The following is a 16,433-nucleotide window of genomic DNA, read 5'->3' as shown; positions in this document are numbered from 1 at the left end:
TTTTTGTTCCCTGGGTATTTTTTTTTTTTTTTTTTGGGAAGATGTTAATGGATCTATAGCATAATTAAGTACTGTCCAGATCCTGTTGGGCAGTTTATTTATTAATGAATTTTGTGTAGGCTTTCAAAACCCTCTGAAACCTCAGGTGTACTCACACTGCATCATCATTTGGCTTAATGATACCACCATTAGTTTGAGCATTTCTGGTTCAGGTTACGTGAATCAAAAAGTGCTAAAAATAGAACCCAATTGAATAAATTAATTTGATGGTTGCTCACTATTGTCCCCTTGTTTCATGGACGGGATGAGGTTCCGATGTTCTTTGGTTCGTCTTTGGTTTTCCCAATAGTTTTGCCTTCTGTTGCGTTAAAGCAGGTTCCTTTGACCTGTTGTATGATTATGAGTCTTTCTTTGCTGACTGACCTCTCCCATGGAGGGTAACAGTCGTCTTAAATCTCATTTGTTCACAGTCTGTCTGACTGTGGATTACAAACTCTTCAGAGATGGTTTGGAGAATTTTTCCAGCCTGATGAGCAACAACAACCTCTTATCTGAGCCTCACCTGAGCTTCAGGAAGCTTCTTTGTCCGTGTCATCATACACTTCCACAAAAACGTGTTGTGGGAATTAGACTGTGACAAATCCCTGATTTATTTATTTATTTTTTTTAAAGAAAAGAAATCAGGGCACCGATTGAAATTCTCTTTGTGAAAGAGCTGGACTCAAATATTTCTTTCTTTCAAACACTTTAATCCTAGAAGTGCACTTACTTTTGCAACTCAGACATTTATCCAACAATAAAAAAAAAAATTCTGGATAAACAAATACACAATATAATATTTCTATTTCAGTTGTTTGATTGGTTTCTATTTGTCTACTTTCAAGAACTATGCTCCACTGATGTTTCGAGGGAAGGCATTACCTCTGCACAGAGAGCTCAGAGGCTGTGTACTCTCAGATTAATTTACATGTAAATATAGCTGAAACCACAGCACAGCTGTTGGCTTTATCTTATGTGTATGGTAATTTCGTCAGACAATGCTGCAGTTACGAAATTAGGATTTCGGCGGTGAAGAGCGGCGGCTTTCAAAAGGTGGTTAGGGCTGGTTAACACGTAGCGTTAATGGGCTCGGTTTTAGTCATTATTTCATATTCATTGCCTTGTCGGAGAAGAGAGGAAGGAACTTATGTAAATGTGGACTGCTTCAGTGGGAATTCAGCTGTGGTGAAATACAGTACGAGAGAGAGAGCACAGGTAGTAGGAAGGAGGCTGACACACAGGAACTCACACAAATCACAAGTGTGACATCTAGGCCAGAGATGCCACTTATGGCTTGTTCAGACGTAGCGTCAGAGCTCCAGCATGTCCGAGTTTTGTCAAGGTTGCGCCAAAGAAGTGGGTCCCTGGCCCCATGCATTCATTAAGGGTTTAGGATCACACTTCCTGTCAGGAACGCGTACTTTGGCATGACACCGGTACACACCGAAACTGTGAAAATGAAGAGAAAGAACTTTCTTCTCCAATCATCATTATTTTAACAAATAATGCAGGTGTGACCAAAGTATTCGTAGTAGACAGCCCAACAATCGATGAGGCAATTTGTACATGCGCATGTATGTGGCCGGGATGCATCGCGTTGCCATGGAGACAGCAGACATATGCTCCTAAGATCTAACGGAGGAGCCAGTGATACCGACAAGAACAGGCTCAGCCACATAAATACAAACATGCCCACCCCGAGGGCAGGCGGGACAGGAGACTGTCAGGAGACATCACAGTCAACATCCTCCTCTTTCTCTGGGATTTTAATTCTCAAGACTTCTCTCTGAAGGTTTAAGTACATAAAGTCATATCCACCCGAAAACGCAGTTAATTTATTCACTCTCGTATTCCCTTTAGCCTTTGTGTTTACTGTTTATTATTGCCTTCCCCATGTTGATCTTCATAGCTATCAGCAATACATCAGTGACTGTTTTGTTTCAGTCAGGAAGCAAAGTGAAGCTCAGTCCCAACAAGCCTCTTTTTTTTTTGCCCAGAAATATTTCAACTCCCACTCATCTGTTCTTTTAACTTTGATAACAATTTCTGTTCATCTCTATTCTGTCTTATGCAAATGAACCAGAGTTAATGCACGTGTGCAAAAACATATTGTAGTCGTTTTGAGAATTTCCCCATTGTGGGATGAATAAAAACATGTCTCATCTTATCCTAGTTTAACATCATCTTCTTTTAGAGTAGAGCAGATGTAAACACAAAGATTCTGTTTTAACTACAACAGCCTTTAGCCTGCATCATCAGCTAAGAAATAAGTACACTACAGTGTTACAGCAGCCACAGTTGAACACATTTCCAGAGAGAGGCCAGATAAACGACATGTGGCAAACTGAGTCAGCATGAGCGATACATATTTATTGAAAATTGAGGGACGGCACTTATTGATTTGTCCCTTATTCATCCATTGAGGGAAGCAATATAATACTGAGTTGTTTAATACAGCGTTCATGGTTCGATATGAGTTTGTGATTTAGCATTTTCAGTTTTACATATAACAACTAGGGTCAATGATTGAAATTTCTCTCCGTATTGCTTCTGGTTGCGTGTGGTTCTATGAGTTTATTCACTGGAACAAAGAAACGCTTTGCTACAACTACAAGTCCAGTCCCTGTGCTTCAGTCGGGGGAAGCCAACAACACTGGTTGCCATCACTCAGTCTTATCTCTGTCTGGAAGGAGGATAACCGAGTAAGTAGCACCAGCATCGGAAAGGGCATCATATGTCCACACAAGCCCCCTTTGGACTGTCCTTTGTCTTCAGAATTGCCATAATTCTCTGTAGCATAGATTCAATAAGATACTGGAAACTTCCCTTAAAGAGTCTGGCCCATATTAACACAATGTGAGTACAGTGAACATGTTCAGGAAACCACTTCGAGAGGATTTTAGCTTTGTAAAACACCACATTATTGATTAGTACAGATAAGTTCACCGTGGTGATGAAGGGATAGACACAGCAACAATACCCTGATAGCCTGTAGCATTTAAGCTATTCCTAGCTCCTCTGGTTCTCCGATCTAAAGGAGGACAGACACTTCTACCACAAACTGGTGAGAAGATTTGTTTCCTCTCAAGTGGGAGTAGAATATAATTGCCAACTCACTGATAAGTGAAGTCTTTTCAGCTTTTACTACCCATAGAGTTGTACTATGAGCAAATCCGTTATGTGACTCAAAGTGCTTTTAGGATTCTGCTGGACCAAGACCCAGGAACCTTCACACGAAGCCAACGCCGGTGAGAGTCAGTTAAATTACGTGCTCAGTCAGTCTGGCTTCACTTTTCTCTTCTCAACAATTGCGACTGAAACTTTTGCCGACATTTCGTCTGAATTCTGCCTAAACTTCGCTGAACGGAAGTCATACAAATGTATCTGTATCTCCAAACCTCTTCAGCTACCCTTACAGATTCCTTATTAACACAAAACAACCAATTCAAAATCACAGAGAGGAGAAACAGCCAGAAATACACTACTACGAAGCAGACCAATCACAGCTCTTGCGCTTGAAGTGCATCTGCGTCAACTTAACGCAGGCGTAGTAGTGTCTTCAAGGTCATTGTGCTTTTTATGGTAATTGTCATTTTAACGGTAGAAGCACTCCACGATTGTTAAGTACTTGCATAAGTACCAAGCAGCCTGCGTAAAAGCAAAAGCAAAAGCGGCAGATCAGAGAGGACACATGCAAAATGTAAGCATTTTAAAAAGGAGGACAGTCAATCCTTTAAAACCAGCTCTATTGATGTTTTTACAGCAGCCGTCAATAGCGTAGTTGGGACTATGAATGTGGTGGAACTGCCATCCTGTTAAAACGAGCTCCGCTTTTCCACTTTATTGTCCAATCAATAAAAATGGTTAGAAAAGAAAACAAACTTTAACTGGTCCTTATAATTTTAAGTAGCTGCCACATGGTCCAACATGCATTAAACCTGGTGAGAACAGAGAGACTTGCTTTAACACTGTGGGACTATGAGAGACATCAGACGTCTTTTTGATCTCTGGCTCCACTGGACGAGCGTCTGACCACCAGCAGCCACCAGCTACCCCGACAGGCAAGTTGTACTTTACAGTTATTTTTAAATTAAGCCATAACAAATGACTAAACCATTCATGCAGTGATGGCTTACAGTCTGTCTTTTACACACACACACACACACACACACACACACACACACACACAAACACACATTTGTGTGGCGTTAATCATTCCCAAGAGGCTGATAAAACAGGGACAGGTCATTAAGACTCGACAATGTTCCAGCGCTCCACTGTCCTCTTCCTTCACCCACAGACACAAATTATTTTTCTTTTTCAAAAGGCAATTTTTCATCGCTTCTCCTCCGTCTACGTATCACCTACCCTCTATCATTCCTCCATTCATTTCTCTTTCCCTCCATTTCTCTGCGCGGTGAGAGGGGTTGACAGTTAATTGGGAGTATGTTTTAATGAGCCGGGCCCTGAGATTCTATCTTTTCCTTTCATTAGGAGAGGAAGACGGGGGGGGAGAGTGTCAAGGAGGCGAAGGGAGAGAGAGAGAAGGAGAGAAGGAGAGAAGGGAAGAAATGAGAGGAAGAAAAAGGCAGTCAATAGAAAACATCTAGAAGTTTTTAGCGGGTGCTGTGGGGAGCGCGGCTCTGTGTCCGCGTGTTTGTTTATTTGTTAATGAGCTAATCAATAGCAGAGGTCTATAAAGCCGGCAGTGGGTCTGGTTTGGGAGATTACTTACAGAGACACACAACATGTTAGACTTGTTGGTCTACAATGTGGCTCTCTTGTTTTTTTTTTGTAACTTGTCTGACTCAACTAAAGTTGCTCGACTCAATCTCGTCGGGGGCGATTTAGGACGACACGAGGCCCGATCCCAGAGTCAAGAGTTTATCTGACGAATGCAAAACTGTACGGTGAAAAATGAAATATTATTTGTCCAAAACCAGAAAAAAACTGCAACAAACACATTTTCTTTCTTGATTTTGCAACAAGCTAAATCAGTTCATGCATGAACGCGGACGCTCGCGGTCTAAAAAAGTCAGTCTGACATTACAAAAAATAGAAGAATTACTGTTTATCTGAACATTTAAATGCACCGTGGAAGCAGCGCGGCTCTCTCCTTGAAACTTGAGGAAGAGACAAGCTCAAATAACTCACTCACTCACTCACACAGCTCAGATGTTTATCTCACTGATTAGCAGAGCCTCATAAATACCTAATCACTGATGCTAATCAGCCCTCTCACCTAGGGGTGAGCTAAAAATACAAATTGCACACAAGCCCAAGTTAGACTAATACACAAAAACATTTTCAGCGCACAATTCTGGCACCGCAGCCCTTTAACATAACATTAATCCATTATTAATTGACAAACAGCATTTCTAAACTATCTGTGAGTAAGAGGCTCTTGCAACGCACCGGTTCTTGATTGCAACACAATAAAACAACCTCGGAGTCAGAGTCGACTTTGACGCCCACAAGTTTTGATCTCCCGCAGCGGCTGAAAGAATCACACAGTCAGACTTCTGACTTTACTCTGTAAAAATGATCAAAACGCCACTGAAGTGCCAACATAATGAAATTCCCTTTGACTTTGAGGTACCCGAATATATGTATAAAACTCAACATATCTGATGGTAAATGCTGTAGGGTTGTTCATTCTGATTAAGCCAAATATTAGCACTAATAAAATCAGAACTACAGACTATTTAACACATCGTGATGTTGTCATGGCACGTCCCAGCCCGGGATGGTCAGATTTTGAGTGCAGTAACATGTCATTTGGTTCTCATCATAGGAGGTGTATCAACCAGTTCTGTCCATCACTGCATAAAGGCCACATACAGGAGTTCAATTGGCTCAGCAGATCTTTTCAGGAGCGTATTCAGTTCCCAACGGAGGAACTTACACTAACAGGACATTTAGCCTGTCAGCTGGCTACTGTATGTCAGAGCTACTCCCAGAGTAGACCTAAATCTGACAAAAATTCACTTATTCGCGATTTTTGTCGACTTACATTCAAAAATAAGTAGTTATTTTGTGTCTTTTTATGTGTTTAATCTTCTCTAGCGATGCCGTTCAAGCTGTACATGTTGTCTGAGGCTTCTTGAACATTTTCGTGCCTCCTGGTGCAGGAAGTCGGACACCTCTGGCCCCTTTATCGAGACAGATTGTAGGCTATGAGACGTCCATCCTGCAGCCTGTTGCTTCGAGACATGAGCTGGTATTTTGTCTCGACTTTCAGACGAGTGGGGTCCACGACTGCGCTGTGGACTGATTTACACTCGTTGCTGTCGACTGCAGGGACGTTACTCTCTACCTCAGGTACAGGAAGGTAAAACACAGAGGTGGGATCTTCTTTTCCTTTTCTCTCAAAAGTAACAAGTATAATATGTTTGTGTCTATACTTTTTACAGACATAATGAGGCAAATGCTGTTACACATTGAAGTCGTAATAGTGAAAAGAGATAAACCAAACATTTCCAAACAACACGTCGGAAAATAAACGCGAATAAATAGTGAAAACATCGGGATCATAGTGGGGGGTGGGGGCTGTTGCAGGTTAAACAGCTTACATAATGGGAGGGGGATTTGGGTGCCTCTGCTAATATCACCCTCTGCCTGCGGGTGATATTAGCGGGATTATCTGGCAACCCTCTTCCTGAGGTGAATAACATTAGAATCCTATTTGTAAAGACTTCTGTGCTTCCTGTCCAAAATCCTCAATATTCCTTCCACTTACTCCTGCCTCAGCCTACAATTAGTCCACTTACATTCTCAGATTACACGCGCTTAAAGAGCGCGGCGTACATAGTGTATCTGTGTGTGTTCCTTTAAGCTTGGGTGTTCCTTTATATATATATATATATATATATATATATATATATATGTGAGTGTGTGTGTGTGCACGAGAGGGGGAGTGATAGTCGTATTCCATTAGTAGTACAAGTCTCTCTGCTCCCACAGGCCAGCGGAGGCGCGTGTGTCATACACACTCGCTGTGACGAACACCCTGAATGCTAATACGGAAGGTGTTGGCATCTGTGCTGGGCTACGTACGCGTGCGCCTTTGTACATCTGTATGCGTGTGCACCCAGTGGAGGGAAGGTGAGGCGGCGCGAGACGCTTTGTGGTGTGACAAGAGAGTGTTGAGATTGCGGCGAGTGCATTTGAGTGTGACGGCGTGCGCCATGAGGGCATTACCACTCTCTGCGTGCGTGTGTGTGTGTTTTATGGACACAGTCTGAGGTTAATAAATATTGACAGTGAATTATCTCTTCTGGCAGGGTCGCAGGTGGGTTCGATGGAGCCGATTTGACACACCAGCGAGATAAGTAAATAAATAAATAAATAAAACACATGTACGTGCACGCCCACGTTCTAATCCCCCAATTTTTTTATTTTTATGTTGTGCCCTACTTCAAAAACATTTCAATGACGAGTCCTCGTCCGGAACTTTTCCTGCATTTTCACCTTTCCGGTGCAGATTTGCCACCGCTTGCGTTCCATCTAGGGGGCCTGCTATCATAACACAACAACAACACGGCAACTAGCCACTGCCGCGCACTCGGATCAGAGCGACAGCGAGAGGAGGAGAGGAAAACAAAACGAGAAAGGGAGAAGTGTGGCAGAAATGAAAGGGAGGGACGGGACAAAGAGGTAAGTGCGTGTGGGAGACAACAGGATGTTTTTTCTGTAAAGCTACTTAAGAGAAGGATTTGCTGAACGGCGGCGGGACACAACAGTCGCACAACAGTTTTTATTTAGCCCGCCGAACGAGCGTATGGGGAGTTGTGATCGATTAATGCAGCCAGCCTGCGACACTGCACCGTCATCACTCTCTCGCTCTCGCACATACATTAACGTTCCTTCACTCACACACACATTCACAGAAAACAGCAAAGGAGAGCCTCCGCCGGCCTAGACTTCTCCTTGCTGCATGGCTACGTCAGGCACAAAGCTATAAGGTGGTGTAATGGTCCATAAATGTGGATGTGGGGAATACAGTAAAAAAGCGGGTGGAGGCGGGAGGGGGGAGAAAAACACCTTGCAAGGTCAAATTTGCACTTGGTGGAGCATTTGTGTGAGAGCTCGCAGAGACGGATATCAGCAGACACACAGATGCTACAGCCTGTAGGAGTTTCCATGTTGACACTGTGCCCATTTTACCTTCACGCTTCTTAATGAGTACACAAACGCACACCGCCAGTAGCTACCTGCAGGCACATCTGATCTCATCAAGCGTCCCGGCGCAGACGTATGGAGGCTCAATTAGTGTTTTTTTTATGTCTAACATACTATTGTTTATGTGCCAGTTCGTTCTCTTGTCTTTGAATTGAGCAACATCATTTTTACCAAGGTTGTAGTGGATGTGATCGAGTCCATATTAGAGATCGAGTGACATATCAACCGACTGATGTATCAGACTTGGGCTCTACCTCTTTTCACTGACTATTTTATATGTATAAGAGTGTTACATATGGTTTAAGTTCAATAACTGTTGATGTTTTTGGTCAAATTGACACTCAATTGTTATCACAAAAAATGGCAGTGCATATCGTCGAAGGCCCACGTAAAAGAATCGTTATTGGCCCTAACAAATAGGTATTGGTTGATCTCTAGTTCACATAGACCCCTTCACAGCTTGTAAACAGTGTGATTTTTCCTGAGGGGCGGGGTTTAGCTGGAGGCAAAACATCTCAAACACTGTAGCTTGTAAACAGTGGTTAGCACATTTCAACGGACTGTTTTGGCAAGAATGGACGAAGGAAACGCATATTTCAGACAATATACTAGTACACTCACTCTCTGAGACCGTGAGTATTATTTTAAAAAGATTACTCTGACTGAGGGAACTACATTCACAGACTCCTACACTCGGACTCACTGAATGGTTGAATTGACCAAAGGAGGACAAAGAAGGGACGAAGTCTGGTCTGTGTTTATCAAGTGAAGCCTCTTCAATAAATATATTACAAGAAGTAAGTGGAACCATTGTGGACCATTGTGGTAAGAAAGGTTAGTAAAGGCAAACTCACAAGTAACGTTGTGCTAACTAGCAATTAGCATTAACATATAACAACATCAAACATTATCAAAATACTGATTAACTTAACATAATTTCAGTCACGATTTATTCTAACCCATAACTGTTTACACATTAATCTTATCTGATAAGAAGTGTGCGCACTGTTGATGACTGTCTCACTCTAATTGTTTCTTTTAATTGCCAAAGCCAAACCAGAGTTGTCTTTAACTCGCAGTGGCTGGTATGTGATAAAACATCTTGTTAGTGTTTTTGAATTTTTGGTTTTGGCGCCAAAAAATACAACAAGACGACATTTTCACAGTTGAAAGTGACAGTGTTCGTCTCCAGCTTCCCTCTGTTCTTGCCTCCAGTTAACGTTGTGACATCACAGTGACGTAAGCCATGAAGGGGTCTATAGCCGAGCCTTGAATGTGAAGCGTGCATACCTTTTTAAAGAGCAACGAGTCGTCCATGTGCTCTGCATAGACCGACGTGAGCCTGTACTGGTTCTCGGTGGTGATATCTATCTGGTAGCCCGTCAGGACGTAGCAGACTGTGCGAAACTCCTGAATCTTCCTCTGAAACACCTCTTTCAGCCTCTGGTTCCTAAGTTCTGAGCTCTCCATCTGCTTGCGCAAATCTGAAACACAGAAAAAAAAAAGAAATGGAAGAAAAAACATCAGCAAAAAGAGTGAGTGTGGCTGTTAATTACATTTTTATGGCTTCGCTCTTTATGAGTAACTTCATATTCAGCCACACGTGCGAGACCTTTTCTCCACGGAGCTCCACATGTAAGTACATGCTCAAAATATACACTCCCTGCAGCAGTCCATCTGCTCACATGGGGTCCACCAAACACTATAGAGCTCAGAGCGTAGTGGTGGTTCGGTCTCAGAGCTGAGAGGGGAGATAATCACGGAGAGGAGAAACTGGATGGGGCTTGACTTTAATTTGTCAAAAATCTATTTGAGATAATTACTTTAATTAGGAGACTTTATTTCCACAAGGAAGTGGAGTTTGTATAGGGAAAATTAATTTGTACGAATGGAGATGTTTAAAGTGCTAAAGAAGAAAAAAAAAACTTTAAGTGGATGCATGTGCATGATTGCATGCGAATATAATGCGAGTTCAGACGAGGAGAATAGACTCTGGAGAACAGAATAACCACAAAGAAGCAAACATTTACTCATCACTGTACAAAATGTTTCTGACCACAAACTAGGGGAGCTGGGTGTAGCTTTTACGCAGCGTCCACTGATATGGACGGTTCGGTTCTTTTATGCCGACCCAGACATCTTTAATGGGAGCGCATTCTCTACCCTTTTCAAAAGATCCATAAAACACTAAAAGGTGGACAGATTGCTCACCGTGAACTTCAACATGTACGTATCTTTGCTCATGTTTCTACTCTTTATGTTGCATTTCTTCTGATGTTTTAGAGGAGTAGAAACAGAATTTAAAGGAGAGAAAAACAATGTGACCGTGGCAGGTGAAGTGTTTACTTAACACCTCTGGAAAGATTAGCTGCTGATGAGTTTTTTTTTTTTAAAGGTCAAAAGCATTTCAGTTGCTCAAATGCGCATCTACGTCGATAAAAATTAGAACAACGTGAGCTTTTCACTTTTCGCAGCCGATGCCAACCTGTCACAAACCTCGATTTCACTTGAACTATCACACTTTAAGAGCAGTTAATGCGTCTCTCAAAGCCTGGACTCCTAACCCTGCCATCGGTAATTATTCCTAGTCACAGCTTCTCCGTTTATACATTTTGATTATTATATTTTATCTGTCATTATTAAACATGTGAAGTGCCAGAAAGAATGAACTTGAAGGTATTAGAGTGTGCCGGTGCGCCTGCCGGTCTCCAGGGTGAGTGGCCTCCTCTCAAGTGTCAGTCATTGCCGATAAACACCGTTTCTAGACATCACGAATCTGTCACTTTGTAAAAGCCGTCTAATTTCCTCTCAGTTAGATGAACTCCAAATCTCAGTTACAGCAGCACAAACACCGATGGTCTAGCCTGATCTGGTCTAGGTGGGAAGCATATGTCCAAATAACGCCCACACGAATGTCAGACCCAAAGGTTTCCCAGCACAACACTGTACTGTCATAAAGTGGTCGTTATTCACTTCACCCATCAGTGGTTTTAATGTTGTGGCTGATCAGTCTATGTCCATGGCTGACGTGCCATGAACAAGTGTCCAAGCGTACACGATGATGATGGGTTAAATGCAGACAGAATTTCCAACTAATTCCAAGTTGAATTAGAAAGACAAATACAGTCTTTATATAAATGTGTATAAGTGTTGAGAAACTAAGTAGAATTTTCTATACAACTTTTTTTTTTTTTTTTTTTTTTTTTTTTTTACAACTTAATTGGTCTCTACGGACGTGGTTACATTAAAACTCAAAAGCTGTGAGAGTCCAACTGCTGAGGAAGTGTCTTATTTATATACTTAATTTCCTGAAGGCACTAAAACGTACTTGAATCCATTTAACAGAAGCCAAAAGTATCAGAAAAACACAGTAAACATTTATGAAACGTGACCTGTCTAACCAAACAAACATACGGTCACACTTTCCCCACGTTCTTGTGACCTTTGGAAAAAACGTGGTAGACAGTTATTCTACAAATTTAAATTTAATTGTGCAATTAAATGTTGACTACGGAATATTTTAATTGCACAAAATAATCAAACTGACTAAAATGAAGAGTTTATGGTCACCTTCGCAAACGACATCATTATAATATCTTTGAATCAAAAGTTTAACGTGTAGTGTAACTTTTACTAACCATTACTGATATAAATAAAGTGGCACTGAAGAAATGTGTCAGGAGCGGGGGGGGGGACTGAGAAAACTGAAATTAAATCAGGTTCAAAGACAAAGAAGATAGTTGGCAAAAGAGAAAGAGACGACAGGAAGGGAACAGACTGTCAGCGAGCGGGAGAAAGACAGCGACTGTGGTCCTCAGAAGACAGATAGGCCAATACACTTCAATCAATGAACTCCACTGAACTCCAATTACATATTTAACCCTGTCATGACTGCACTTCCTCCCTCTAAATATCCGTCACACACTTATCTACGAGGCTTTGGTGGCCTGAAATATCACTGAAGCGTATCACAGCAGCAACACTGTGCTGGATTTACAGCTTTGGTTGGTGACAGGTAGACGTATTCAGTGTTTCACCGTCTGCTCTGCTCTGAAAATGTGACGGGCAGCGGCCCTGCTTCGTTTACAAAGACAACGCTAGCTGCTAATGAGACAGTTTAGCAGTCGCGAGGCTGTGAGCGTGTTGCGGATCTTACCCAGCACCTCCTTTGACGGCGGCAAACTGAGGCTGAGGTTGGAGGAGTGAAGGCCGGACTCGTCTTGTGAAAACGCGACAGCGCCGCCCGCCTGAAAAGATCGCACGAGTTCCCGGAGACGCGTCGCTTCCTCCCGCAGCGCCTCCACTTCCTGCTGGCGCTCCTGCTTGGCGACGGAGGTGGGGTTCATTTTCAGGTGGACCACTCGGGTTTTGACGGGATCGTAGTCTCCCTGAGACGCAGAGAGTCGCAGAGACAGAACCTTTAGTTATACAGTTTTTGACTCGTAAGAAAGTCCAAACTCCATGAGTTGTTGAATCAAAGAAATACAGATATTGGGCAAAGTGATGAATAATTTTACACAACAGGGTCTAGAAGTCTGAGCTCCAAACAAGCAAGACAAAATAAATTCCTTTTACTGTGCAACCCTTTTACGCACTTGGATGTATTTTTATCCGTCACCCAAAAATACCATTAAAACTAATGCATCAAAGCTGAGGTGGCTGGTTTTTAATGCAATGCTTTCTGGGTGAAGCAACATACATTCAGATTAACATAAAACTATGTTCAGAGATCAGAGCTGTGATATCTCGTATAGGACGTCTGTCCAGTGTCAGGAAGTAGGGTCAGAGTTTGTGCTGAAAAATTATTCTGCTCAGTTTAAGCTTAATTCTGTTACACGGAATTAGTTCTCGCTACTAGCGCTACTAGCGTTACTAGCTAGCCCTCATTTGGGAGTTCTTGCTGCTTGTTCTCAACACATAAACCAGGCAGAGCTTTTTATTTTCTTGCTTGGTGTCTGACAACTATTCTGTGATGGGTCAGAAATTAGAAGCAGCCATGGTTAAAGCAGAAAAGCTCCCAGATGCTAATAATCGCAGTCCACTGATCTCATAGGTCGAGATCCGTATACTGTGTTTGGGTGCATGACTGGCTGACATCCGAAAATCATCAGAAAAAAGCATCTCATCGTCCATGTAGTATCCGAAGTACAAATGACCTGGCCAGAATTAACTTTTTTCTTGTGCTCGCAGCCACAGGAGAATAAACAAAGTTCTTGACTCTCGTAGAGTCTATAACAAGCTTTATTTCTGGGGATGTTCTGATTTGTATGGGGCAAGTTCAATTTCAATTCATTTATATAAGCAGGGACAGTGTACACCAATGAACATTTCTTTCAAGAAAAAAGAAGGAGAGGAAATGTGGATGTACCTAATTGAAGCCAAAGGGCTGATTTACATTGGTAGTCCCCCCGCCAGATGTTAATCAGCATAGTTCCTCAGGTATTTTTGAAATGATGCCATCTGAATCGGGCTTCGACCAAGCCTGATCTTTTGTAGTTATTTATTTTGTGTCTGCTCTAATCCAAAACCACATCCCTAGAATATCAGAACATTTTCCTCCTCTTCTGTTTTAATGGTCAAAGCTGGCACTACCTAAGCTTCAAAATTTAAAATGCAGAAAAAGACGACTTGTTTTTCTTCTTCTGGTTTTTTGTGGTAGCTGGTTAACATCAAAGAAGCAGAGGAACCAAAAAAAAAAAAATATATATATATCACATGACTAAACTTATCTGCTGTGTGGACGTACTTTACACTGGAAAATTAAATCAGTATGCAATGTGGATGTTTCATGAGGTGGTAGTAGGAGGTCGTCATTCAAAACTACCCACGTGATTCTCCACCAAACAAAGAAACCCAAATCTGCAATACACCAAGAAACAACTAACTGAACGCTGAACACCGCAGAAGAGAAACGTTTCCTGGAGACAGCGTCAAGGAGAAAGATTTCACGAGGAGGGTAGCAGAGTTTACGGATGACCAGCACATTTGTTGAGTAGAGAACACAAGTTTCACCATCTGTTGGAGCCATGTATGGAGCCAGTGTACGAGCTACCACCTCCACACTGCTTTAGCTTTGATGGCCGTACTTATTGGACACGATATAGTCACATGGTGCACACAAGCTCTCGTAGAATAGAAGATTAAAACAAGCCTTTATCAATCTGCGAGTCGGGAGATTTTTTATTTTGATTTAAGATTAGATTGGGATCAGAATATTAAATGGTTGGTATCAGATCGTGAGGCCAAAAACAACAACTACATGCAATAATTAGTTGTAAATACTGCAGATTCTGTAAATGTTAGCAACTAAAGAAAACACAGAAAATGAAGGCAATGCAAAGGAAAGTCCTTTCTGAACATGATTTTCTTCGGGCTCTTCTAAGTCCTGTGTAAACGAGAAGAGTCCTTCTTAGCCAATATAAGGAGAAGCACACACAAACACACCCAATCTGAGCTCTTGATTACTCGCTAAATTAGAATTCATATGCCCCCAAGCTACAGTTTCCTCTATAGACTATATGGCATTGGGGGAGAGCAAGCGGCAGACTGGGAGAGTATTTGTTGAAGGACGTACAGAAGAAAACAAAGGTTGGTGGAGTTGCCTTCAGCGTAGTAAGAAAGTGACATGGATGGAGAGGGAAAAAGGCTCACATGCTTATAAATAACGCTTTGTATAATTTAAGAGGGGACGGAGAGACTGAGCTTTCCAAAATGAGCGACGGCAAATGCGTGTATTTATATCAAACCATTTTCAGCCGGACTGCACAAACACACACACACACACGTCACAGCTAAATAAAGTGCCGGTTTATTTTCCTCTTACGTAAATCGTTTGAAGTTCAATGATGGGCCTGTATGGGTATTAAAATAAAAACGGAGAAAATAGAATGGGGAGCCACTCGGTGCGTTTACATACACAGCTTAATCAAGCTGTGCTCAAAATTCAACTTGTCCTTGTCCCAGTTTACAAGCAACGGAGAAAATTGAACAACAGATAAGATGGCGCTATCTCTTCTCTACCTTGTTTACCTTATTCTTCTTCCTTATTCTTTCTTGGATGTTTTTGTTCCGGGTTCATGATTAAAGTGCACACATGACAGAGAAAATCCATTTCCAATTGCATTACCTGTGTGTCTTAATCGGATAAGGAGACCTCTGGTTTTAGCTGGAGTAACACATTTACATGCGCTTAAGTTGTCCAGTTAAAGTCGGATTAAGGCAACAATTCTTTTTTTTCCATTACATCTTTTAGTTGCCTTGGCTCAGCTCTGGGGGGAATAGTTTTTTACTCGACTGTTCAACAAAACAAATACAGCATTAGTACCTTTCTGCGGCATTAAAGCGCCTCTGTTTCAGAATAAGACGAGGAATGGCATCATCATTTTTAACCGACTGAGCTCTCCTCATATATCTATCATAACAGGGGCTTCTTTTTATATCTTTATCCATCTTATTCATTCAGAAACAGATTAAAGTGTGATCAAGTAAGTATGACTCAACGAAATGTAAAGAACCACTAAACGTATCCTCACGATCAAGAATAATGACATGAAGCCATTACCCTTCACTGTACATGCTCGTCTGCATTTGAGAGAAGAAAGAGGCAGTGGTCAGAAATTATAACCTAGTTCATTGCTGCCAAATTAATGCCAAATATTAAAATATTTAACACAGCCTATTTTGTGTTTCATGTGCAAGTATTCAGCTTTCTCCTTCACACAGTATTTACAGTACAGAAGGTTGAGTGCTACTCTTAAGTGCCCGGGGCTACATATCTTATTCATAGAACAACAATAACAACACATCTAATACAAGGGCACCGAGAATGTTTTAAAATAAAAAAACACAGCGAGAGGCAGCGAAACAGAGAGCAACCGAGATCAAGTTCATGAGAGGGAGAGATGGTGAAGGGAGGGTGGGATGGAAGTCGAGGGAATCTCTGTTTTTAACGCAAAAAAAAACAACAAGACCTAAGTAAACAAATCGCTCTAAGAACATCCATTCATATACACTGGACATAGCTGAGACCACTGGGGACACATGAGTCATTGATGGAACAGGTGGCACACTAATGGTGAGTGAGCGTGCACTATCAGCCATGAAACCACATGAGGTGATAAAGTGAGGCTGAGAGGAGAGGCGAAGGAGACGGCGGCGAGTCAAGACTCTTCCACTAAGTCACATTATCAAAAACAGATTAAGCTCTTGGCCGC

At 41.9% G+C, this 16,433-nt stretch overlaps 1 protein-coding gene across 1 annotated transcript in view; it reads right to left on the bottom strand.

Annotated features, from left to right (window-relative positions):
• Positions 1 to 16,433, bottom strand: part of mad1l1 (mitotic arrest deficient 1 like 1) — a 55,023-nt gene that overhangs the window by 12,202 nt on the left and 26,388 nt on the right. The window contains exons 16-17 of the mRNA XM_047578918.1: positions 12,377 to 12,608; positions 9,511 to 9,704 (exon numbers count right to left, since the gene is read on the bottom strand). Of these exons, the coding sequence (XP_047434874.1) occupies positions 9,511 to 9,704; positions 12,377 to 12,608 (426 nt within the window). The remainder of the gene's footprint in view (positions 1 to 9,510; positions 9,705 to 12,376; positions 12,609 to 16,433) is intronic.

This window comes from Mugil cephalus, chromosome 2 (genome assembly GCF_022458985.1).
Source record: "Mugil cephalus isolate CIBA_MC_2020 chromosome 2, CIBA_Mcephalus_1.1, whole genome shotgun sequence".
Classification (NCBI taxonomy): domain Eukaryota; kingdom Metazoa; phylum Chordata; class Actinopteri; order Mugiliformes; family Mugilidae; genus Mugil; species Mugil cephalus.
The sequence above is the reverse complement of the archived record's forward strand: the minus strand, read 5'-3'. Positions and strand labels throughout refer to the sequence as shown.